The sequence below is a fragment of the Melospiza melodia genome, chromosome 2 (genome assembly GCF_035770615.1).
Source record: "Melospiza melodia melodia isolate bMelMel2 chromosome 2, bMelMel2.pri, whole genome shotgun sequence".
NCBI classification, from domain to species: Eukaryota; Metazoa; Chordata; class Aves; order Passeriformes; family Passerellidae; genus Melospiza; species Melospiza melodia.
Window position 1 is genome coordinate 76688554 of NC_086195.1, and position 10516 is coordinate 76699069.

Sequence of the window (10516 nt, forward strand, 5' to 3'; positions counted from 1 at the left end):
AATGTATTTTAGAAGAGCACAGGATATTGAATACAGGTCAATCACCTTTAGTTCAAAAGCCTGTTTTCACTCAAATGGTCAGGCTGTCTTGTTGGTGATACCAGAGATTTTTAAAGTAAGAATTGTGAAGAAAAAATTATATCAACATCTGACACTAAACCAGCTAAACTATATTAAGATAGACAGTACTGGAGTCAGCTAAGGTCTACTTCTGCCACAGATCTAAGACTTCATATTCACAATTGGTAGGACTATCTGTGTACACAGAAATAGGTAAAGAAAGAGCTACAACTAATCAGAAATCATCAACCCCCCCCCCCCCCCCCCAAAGAAGAACTAGTTGGATAAATATGTGACAGTCAGAAAACTACAAAACAATCATGAAAGGTCATGAAGCTGCTCCCCCATACCCTTTGGGGCTCCCAGTTTCCCTTAGTTCTAGGACCAGCCAGCTCTGTTCTGAGAGCTATAATCTCATCTGAAAGACAATATTTCCTAAAGAAAGTTGGATAGACCAGCGCTGGAAGAGATTATCCCATTTAAAAGAACATGGTCTCATGCAGTTATCCACAATGGAAGTGATGTGCAAGGCACAGACACCATAGAAGAGCATTAACAGTAGGAACAACAGAATAAAACTATTCAAACCAGAACAGCTGGAAACTTCCTGAAGGAACCAAAACAAACAAACAAACAAAACCCAAAAACCAAAACAACCCCCCCCAAAAAAAAACTCCAAACAAACCGACACTATAAAGTGTGAGCCAAGCTGTTAATGCATTTTTTTAACTTTCACTGTTTTAGCTGAGACCATGGACTGATTAAGACTTGCAGCTGCAAGACCAATCAAAAACCCATACCAGAAACATGAAGGAAATACAGAATTAAGGACATTACAAGTAGACTATTAAGAAAAATAAAAAACAAACAGCACAGAAATATTTCTTAATAAATTCAATAGAAACTTTCAAGTTACAAGACTTGAAGCTACTTCTCTGACCTCAGCAATGTCAGACACTGACCAGAGCTACTAATTTCCTTTTTTCAAGGTCTTGTGATTAAAATTAATCATTTTACCTTTAGTTTTGCTTTGATAGCAAACCTTGTTTGCCACCTCTACAGCAGGTGTGGCAGCAGTATTTGTCTTGCAAGTCTGACAGTGCCATTGTACATTTTTGACCCTGATAAAATTCAGATAAAGATTCCTCAGTCACTGGAGTGCCCCATTTGAGTAGCCCTGCTACCAGGAGTTTTAAAAATGCATCAGAAGAAAAGGTTACATAAAGTGTGTTGAAATATCTCCTTGCAATCTTGCAGTACAATTTTATGCATCAATAGAATACAATCACCTTATCCCAACAGGACTGAAACACGGGAGGTTCCCTCTCAACTTCAGGAAACACTTATTTTACTGTGAGAGTGAGAGAACGTTGTCACAGTTTGCCCAGGAGGTGGTGGTGTCTCTCCTTGTGCAGAAGAAGTGTCCCCAAAAGCCACCTAGAGACTCAGTAGCCCACTCTAGGTGGGTTTGAGCAGAGGGGGTTGAACATGATAAACTCCAGAGGCCCAACTAAGCTCAGTCATTCAGCGATTCTCTGATTCATGGAGAACAAGAATCAAATAGAACAACTATTTTTTCTCAGTTTTCATGTTTTTGGAGGGATGTTGTTTAATGAGGAGGAGACAATAGGTTCTGGTAGAGATATTTTTACATGCCTGAAAGAGAGGATACCTTCTCTAATACCTTGGATCTTGCTGGCTGTCCATGTGAATAATTGTGGCCCGAGCGATGTGGCTTTCAGCATCAGGTAGATGATGTCAGCAGTATTGAAGTGGCAGCTGGTTCATGTCTGCCCCTGGCCCAGAGAGCCGTGAGAGTGGCCACAGAGACCATCGAGCACTTGACAAATGGAGATTGGCCCACAGAAGAGTGTGGCCCACTCATTGGCTCACCTCCCTACCTCCCTGATGACCTTCTGTCCCACGGTGAAGCACCAACGTGAAAATGCCAACAGAGCGTGGAGCCCCCAGGAGTGCTCTTAGCACACAGCCCCTCCCAGAGAGCAGCTGGCCTGGCACCTCCTGCACCCCCAGGAGCCTTCATGTCCCTGTGGACTGCGCCACGCTCCAGCTGCTGGCATTCAGCTCTCTTAAGCCCTCCTCAGCCAGCCTCTCAGCTGCAGCTCACAAGCTCAGACTGAAGAGCTCATCCACACATAAGGTGGCCATCCCACATAAGGTGATTACTGAGAAGACAAGGACCAACTGTATGTGTAGGCATGGCCAAAGGAGTAGCTGACTGCAGTCTGTTTGCACACAACCAATCCCTCTTATGCACTTATCCCCCTATTTTCCCTTTCCTCCCCAATCTATCTTCATCCTGTCATTTCCTTGCCTTTGTTCTTTCCAGTAATCAACTCACAATAAATTTTGAGCATTCCCATAGTCCCCTTTAACATGAAAAAATAAATTATATGAAATGCGCAAACCAAAACTCTTACCCAGGATATTGATCCCTATCCCCCCAACCCCTAAGGTGAGGTGATGGGAACCTTCTCATTGACACATGACGGGTGTCCCCCAGCCCAAGGGGACTCCCCAGGGAAAATTGGAGAGGAGCAGAGGAAGGGCAGTGGTGTCTGGGTTTTCCCCACATGCCAGTGTGCCCCTCTGCTCCTGTGTCTGTGGAAATGAGCCTTTGCTGACAGAAAGGATAAGGTTGGGAGGGACAGCAGTAGGGCCATCTGCTCCATCCTCTCTGAGAGCACACTGCGCAGGAAATGACAAGTATCAATAAATAGTTTAGGGTAGAATTCGTCACACTTTAATCAAGCCTTCTATAATCAGGTGTCCAACATAAACTGCCTCTCCAGTCACTGTAAAAAAGAACTTCCACCTCCCAACACCCCTCTGGCTGGGAGGGATTGCCCTTGGGAACCCATGTATGTCTCACTGTAACTACCAGCACTAGCCAAGTCTTCTTGCTTAGCTCTGAAATATCTAAAACAGGTTGAGAGCAATCCTAGCTTTAGGAAGAGAAATACTCTTCCTCATGGATTCATGGCTCCATGGGAGGGCTCTGTGTAGGGTGATGTATGGCAAGAAGAGTGAAAAGAAGATGGCAGAAATAATAAAATCAATCACAATTTTGTATCAAAAGTAGAAACTGCATTGTTGTTTGATAAGCTAGCCAGCCTGATGTTAACTACATACATATGTACACATCAATATGTTAAATACTGTTCTGTTATTTAAAGAAACACAGGTTATGCAGGAACTGATATCTGCTGACTGGTGCTGAAGCACTTTTACATTCTACATGTTTATGAAAGAAAAAACTTTTCTAGCACAAGAACGGTACATTCTTTCCAACACCATTACATATTTCATTTTATTAGCATGGAAACCAAAAGTTTGTCTTCAGGAGGCGTGTAACTCTCTTCTTATTAAGGTCAAACTCAAATTGCTTTCTTCCACTGAAGAAATAAAGGAAGTCTAGAAAAAAAAGAAACAATAAAAACCCAAACCCAAATGAATTATGAGATTGCAGATATAAAGGCTAGTACACTTTAACAACATCCTCAAAGAGCTCAAAGCAACCTTTGGATACAATTATTCTGCCAACAGCATCTCCTCCCAGGTGTAACTTCTGCAACACATGACCCAGCAGCATGGGGACACACTCCACAGTAAACCAGCCATGCATGTGCTGCATTGTGTACTTGATGAACCCCACAAGGTCACTCTGCAAAGGATGTATCCTGTGCCTTTCTTTAGTTTGAAATATCTGCTCTTACACTCCAGCTGTGCTGAGCCCCTCAGCAGGGTGCATTTCTAGCCACCCGTGGGTAGGCATTGCACAGACCAGAGTGTGGCACAGAGCACAGCAAGGTGTGAACAGGTGCTTGCTTGATGGGTGCCATGCAGGGAAAGAGAGGTCCAGCCTGGGCTAGTCACATCCACACTGCCCTCTTGGGTGTCTCAGCACCACGTGTGAGACTCACTGAGGGTGAGGAAGTAAGATTTGCTATGAAACAATAAACTTGCATAGTTTGGATGAGCAGCAGATGAGGAGCAAGGAGGCAACTGGGAAGCTGTGACATGTGGCAGTGTGAATATATCCTCAAGTCTAGTCCAGCATTTCCATGTCTGAGCAGTGCTCACCCTCCTGCAGGAGAAGCTGGCTCTGACTGTTTTATGTCAGAGGGACAGGCTGTGAGAGGCACACCTTATGGTGTTGGGATGTCACTGTGTGGAGGGCTGATCTCATGGTGTGATGTGCACATCAGCATGAATACAGGTATATCTGTCCCATAGAGCTGGCCCTTTCAGATGTGCAGCTGCCACCAAAGGTCTACCATCTCCATTTTTGAAGGGGGTAAAGTGAAACATAGAAGTGTTTTGTGACTGCTTCAGGGTCTTGTTGGTCATCCTGTGGGTTCTGAGCAGCACGTAGATGTACCTGTCTCTGCCCAAGCACTCTCAGCCCTATCACGTTGAGCATTTCTTACAGATGTTAGCAAGAATAGTTACTCACTTTCATGTCGAAAACCAGCATCAATCTTCCCATTAATTCCTGGAAAGGCATCTCTTATCAGTAATGGCTTCCTATCCATAGACTGACTTCTTTCATCATAACTGAAAAAAATGATAAACAAACAGGAGTCAGCAAAACCTGCAAACAACTCATGATTAATTCCTCTCAGCTCATTATCTTCTATGTATCAACAGATAACCAAGTTCATTGAAGATTTTCAATGTCATTTGCTAGTGTAGAAAGAGACACAATTGCCATAAACTAATTATTACTTTATTATTTGCAACGGATGTATTGATTCTCTTTACTCCACCTAAGAATACCTAATACTGGAACCATCACCATGAATCTGTTTTTTATTTTTCTAAGAGCCCATGCCTAAAGGAGCAATAGATAATAGATTACAAAAAGATTTTTTTCACATTATATTTCTGTAGGAAAAGTTTACCAGGAAAAATCTGTGCTTTTTCTGAAATTATAAGGTATTTTAAGTCAATTTACTTAAGTTACTTACAGCAAGCTATTATATTTTTGGTGAAGTTTATCTATCAGTGCTGGAATAAGAAGGCTTGTGAAAACTTTTCCCTTCTGTAATTTCCTGTACAGGAGATTTAACGATGAAACTCTTAAAGTTATGAGAGTTTGACCGAAAATGTAGACATCTGATCTTCTGCTTAAAGTACAGACATGTGGCTGAATAATTCTCTAGAGTGATTTTTGTATATACAATTGTTTCAACATTGTGGTGGAAGGTAAGAGAAGATTTGTTGTTCATCTAAAATAATTTGAGTTATTTACTGCTTCCATTACAGGAGCACCTCCTTTGGCTGTTAGAAATCTATGTCCTGTAAGACAAAGTTGAGCAGCAGGATGGGATTGAAAAGAAAAAAATAATAACCATGCACAGCACATAACTCTTTGCAGTACATGGCATTCATCAGCAACTCTATGAAACTATCTGTTAGTAACTGGAAAGTGGGTGACATTCTTCTTCTTACTCCACAGAAACATATTTGATATGTGAATAGTGAACTTCTACCTGATTTCATGAGATGACTTGTGGAGCTATATAATGACCAAGACAGCTAAATGAAAACAAACAAACAAACAAATAAACTGCTAAATGAACTAAAAGGAAAACTAAACACACTGTTCCACCTCCTTTCAAATATTTTTCCACAAGTTGTGACGCTGAAAGAGATCACCAAAAGTGTCTGACTAATGCGTCCTAAATCATGACAGGATATTGATCATGTGATTATGTTTGCTCCTATTTAGAAAAGTACCACAGGAAATATTACCTCCAAAATTTGTCTGCTATGAAGTAATATGTTTTCCCCTCAATTCCATTATGAAAAGCAGCATCAATTTTGGAAACATCCTTTGAAAAGCCCAGAGTGTAGAGTTTTTGAGGGTATCCAGGAAGTATGGTATCTCCTCTCACAACCCAGAATTCTTTCCCTATTAACAAAAGTTGATAACAACATGTTGTGAGAATCTTCTGAGAATGACACAATCTTTTTAATGAAAGCTGATAGTTACTTGAAAATAATTGTTGAACTTGAAAACAACTGAAAATAGAGTAAAAAAAAAATACAACAGTTCTCCACATTACTTTTTTTTAAAACTGAAAGAAATTTCAGTTTCTTTCTTCATACTAATACTAGTATCATTCTTAAATTCAATAGAAAATTTCCCAGAAGAAAAGTAATGAAAATTATTTTGGCAGGGGAAATTTTCAATGTAGATAATAAAAAATAAGACAGATGTTCATTAACTTGGACAAAAACTTTCTTATTTCTGTGATTGAAACCAATTTATTGGACTAAATTCAAGATTGGAAAATCCTGCGGAAAGAATTTAAGTGGTTTTGAAGCCAAATGCAAACTCTCTAAGCTACTTGGGAAGACAACATGGGAAAATAAAAAGACAACATTTTACCTTTAAAAATGACCATTTCATCTTTTTCAGGAATTTCATATGCAGCATCAACACCAGGTGGCAGCCGTGGCCAGAGTGAAGATATCAACTCAAAATCAGCTGTTCTGACTGCTGGATGTTTGCGCCAAATATGCCTTGTGTAAGTATAGAGCAGGTTTTAAATAAAATTGGATGTTCACACTCACTGATGCATGAAACCACATCATGGCAACCAGGGCAGTATTTATCTGATTAAACCCAGCTGTGTATCCGAGTTAGTCACACTACAGTCCCTGTAACTTAATGTAAAGACAGTTATTTCCATAGAAGGATCGCTCTCTTCTTGATGCAGACATCTAAAATAGGTCAGATGAACTGTTTTGTCAAAACATTTATTTCCCTTTATGCAGAAGTGGAGCTTAGAGAGACCTGTTTCACAAGGATGATGCCCAGTAAGACTTTGGTAACAAAAGCCCAGTTTTCCTTTCCTTTTATTAGTATACTAAATCCTCACTACAGAGGGTCTTCAAGCAGGTATTTTGTCAGGGCTGGTGAGCCCTCAGCTCCCTCAAAGCAAGGAGAGCAAAGAGGCTGTGAGGTGTCTCAGAGCTGGTGATGTGTTTTTCCAAAGCTGAACTCTCCAGATGCTGAACACTTGGGACTTGCTTACAGCCTGAAGTGAAAACAGCACGTGTTTGCAGAGGAGGTTTCCCCCCACCCTGTTCAAAGCACCCTCTGTTCCAAAGGTCATCCTCCTCCTCCTTATACTTATCTCTCTTCATTTCTCTGCTACCCTCTTTGTTTTTTGTTTTCCATCTCTTTTCCTGATTCCTTGTCTTCCTGTCTAAAATGGTTGATATGCTAATTAAAGTTACTTTTCTGTGCTGTGGGGCATAATTTAAAAAGTGACACTCAGGTATTTTACTTTCAGAAGTTGACTTACTTGTCTTTAAAGAACATTATTTCTCCACGGAAAGTGGTGACAGCATCAAATGTCAAATTGGAGCTGCAGCTGTTTGGCAGTGCAGGATCTTTTGACTCAGTTGGGTCTTTTATCTCAGTAGATTCTGTTTGATCATTGTTTGTATTGGAAGATGGTCCTAAAAGAAGCAGTTTATGGAATAAATTATAGTGTGAACTCATTGAGGTATATCCACTACACAAAACTGTCACTGAAAAGTATCTGAAGTCTTTGAAATTACAAGCAGTAGTTGATGAAAAATTCTGAATTACCATAGAGGTACTGTATGCCAGTAATATCATCCTGATGAAGAAGGAGTACTGAAGGGTCAAATTTTCTGTAAACTGGATACATCAGAGCATTGGGGTCTTTGGAATGGGAAAGTCCCAGTGAATGGCCAAACTCATGGGCAGCAACATAAAACAGGTTTGTGCCTGAAAACATCAAACAAAACACATGAGAGGAGAGCTGTGTCTTTGTCCTGAATAACATGAAGAGCATAAGGTAGGTCAGAAGCTTTCAGAACTGCTTGTCCAATCAAATGAAATTCTTGTGGGAAATTTGGTTGGAGATGAAATTATGGTCAGAGGTAAAAATAAGGGAATCATTATAGGGGAGTACAAGGAAATAGCCTGTAGATCCTGCAGAATTCAGTGTAGAAGAAGGACCCTGGGCCAGTGCAAGGGAGGTAACTGCGGGAAGAGGTTTGAGGAATGGGAAGAAGTGGGGCCACCTTACAAATAAAGCTCCCCCTGTGCATGGCAGAAGCTGAACTGGGGCCTTAACTTAAAGCAGAGACTCAGAGGCTTTTTAGAACTATGCAAACCATACGCTCCTTCAAATCAGTGGCAATTTAAACACTTAAGGAAGAGAGGAGACAGACACTGCAGCCTTGATTCCATGTGCAACTTGCTTCAGGAAGGTCTTGGAGAACTTAATTACCTACCCTGTGTGCTTTTGGTCCACGTTTCATCCTCATCGAAGTGAGCATCTCCACCAAAGTCCTTGCCAGGTGCATAGGCATGGGCCAGGGAGCCTCCTGGGCCATCAAAGGGGATGAAGTCATTGTGATCTGAGGAGCAAATCCCAAACACAGATGACTGGGGATTCATGCACACACTGAGCAGCACAGAGCAGGTATAGATCCACTGAACTACTGGCAGGTCCCTACATTTTGTTCCCCTTTCTCTTCATCTGACTCTATGCCCTCCCCCAAAGTCTGTCAAGACCTGTAACCATAGCACCTTGAGCAAGAACTGTATTTTCCTGTCTGCTTGTTCAACTGGACATTGATCTCCTCACGCGCTGTGTACGGGAGAAATCATTGCAAGTCAACTGCTCCACATAGGCAGTGACTCGGCAAAAACTCATAATGGTTACATAGAGGTTTACCTCTGGCTGCAAAGGAGACCATTATGTCTGCATCACCGCTGTCTTTCTGGATGAATCTCAGCGGGGTCACGCTGCTCCAGACACGAAACGCTTTCCTGATCGCTGCGTTGACATCTGCTGGACGCAGGTCCGGTGTGTAGTTTACTATCCTTTAAAACAGAGGAGAGAACAAGTTGTGCTGCTGCCACTCACCCTGTACTTCACACTGCCTTGACATGAAGAATTCCATTGTGATTACCTGTATGTCAGGACATGTTTTGTCCATTTTGGCTCTCCTGCAAAGGTGGAGAACCCAGCTACGTCAGGGAATCCACAGCGGCGTTTCTGTATCAAGTCCATAGTGCCAGAATCCAGTTTCCCTGTCACCTCCAGCCCAAAGAATTCCTGCATTTCTTTTAGTTTTTGGGTCATTGCATTATTGCTTTTCCAAACAAAAGGTTCTCCATCTTTCTTAAAGCCATAGTAATTTTCCAGATACTTCTAATGGAAAAAAAACCAAACCCAAAGCTTAGAACAATCAATGATGTTTTCTTTGAAGCTTATAAGATATAAAACAAACACCAGTCAGTAGCCTTTGCTACTTTTCTTTCTGTTCTATGGCAGCATGGATAATAGTTAAAGCCTGCATGAATATTTTTCTCTTAATGCTGGCTTTTCCCATTGTATTATCACCATAAATATTTTTCAGTTATTAAAATGCATTTAAAATTAGCATTTGTTTAATAGATTATTTTCTGATAATGTAGCCTCCACTTACCCTGCCCCCCAAGATTACCTAGAGCCCTTTAGAAGAAGTAATTTGAAATACATTACTGAACATAAAATTTCAGTGGTTGTATCCTGTTTCCCCATATTTTAGACAGTAATAGTTCAGGAAAATATACTATACTTACTTCATGAGGAGTTATGTTTCATAATATCACAAGTCAAATAAATAACCACATTTCCACCCAAGCTACAAACCAACCCTAGACTGATGCAGAAGTTTAATTATTTGTAAAATTAACACAGAGTGAATGCATCATCAAATTTAATCAGTCTCTAAAGAAAAGTAAAATAAGATGGTGCTAAAGCAGCCTTTCTCATCACATGCCTATTCTTATAAATATTCAATCAGTTGTTTATTCTGCTTGCTGTTTGGCTGCACTATACTAGTTGCACAGACTGCTGTGGCTGCTCAACAGTAGCTAAACATCTCCCCAGAGCTCTACATTCCTCACCTGGATGAGCTGCATGCCTTCTTCCTTTGTCTGCCTTGTACTTGCAGGAAAAGCAGAAGAAAGTGCTGCACATAATAACAGGAGAAATGGGAGATTTCCCACTGTCATTTCCAGTAGCCTCTATAGAAGTCTTTTTTGTAGTCTGCCACACACCTGCTTCACCTTTATATAGTATTCTTTTGCTTTATAAAGCTTTCCAATTCCTGACTCATTGATTCTCACAATGTCTAGTTAGCAACAGAACATGCAAAACAAGAGTTTTACCATAAAACAGATCAGTGCTGTCTTTCATCCGGTTCCACCCTTGTGTGGGTTTTGCAACATGGAAATAATGATTAATGAGAAGATAATAGACCTGTAATTATTTCTAATTAATTTATTAACCTTTTAATTGTTAAAATGTAGCCTTACTCTCCAAAACTTGGAACATATCTCTTTAATGCTTCCTATTCAAAGATAACAATGATTTCAGAAGGGTTGTTAAAG

At 40.7% G+C, this 10516-nt stretch overlaps 1 protein-coding gene across 1 annotated transcript; it reads right to left on the minus strand.

Annotated features, from left to right (window-relative positions):
* Positions 1-2813: 2813 nt before the first annotated feature.
* On the minus strand, positions 2814-10159 carry LOC134415169 (stromelysin-1-like). The gene is made up of 10 exons (XM_063150470.1): positions 10031-10159; positions 9049-9290; positions 8811-8959; positions 8365-8490; positions 7691-7852; positions 7401-7557; positions 6479-6612; positions 5839-5998; positions 4538-4638; positions 2814-3495 (listed from the first exon to the last, which is right to left on the minus strand). Exons 1-10 carry the CDS (start codon positions 10136-10138, stop codon positions 3395-3397), a joined length of 1440 nt encoding a protein of 479 aa, XP_063006540.1. The 5' UTR covers positions 10139-10159; the 3' UTR covers positions 2814-3394.
* Between the last annotated feature and the right edge of the window lie 357 nt (positions 10160-10516).

Excerpts from the sequence above, each read along its gene's own strand:
- LOC134415169 (XM_063150470.1), bottom strand. The coding sequence starts at position 10,138 with ATGACAGTGGGAAATCTCCCATTTCTCCTGTTATTATGTGCAGCACTT. Across the intron at positions 8,491-8,810 it reads GGTCTCCTTTGCAGCCAGAG|ATCACAATGACTTCATCCCC; the intron begins GTAAACCTCTAT and ends TTTGCTCCTCAG. Across the intron at positions 7,558-7,690 it reads TGGCATACAGTACCTCTATG|GACCATCTTCCAATACAAAC; the intron begins GTAATTCAGAAT and ends TGCTTCTTTTAG.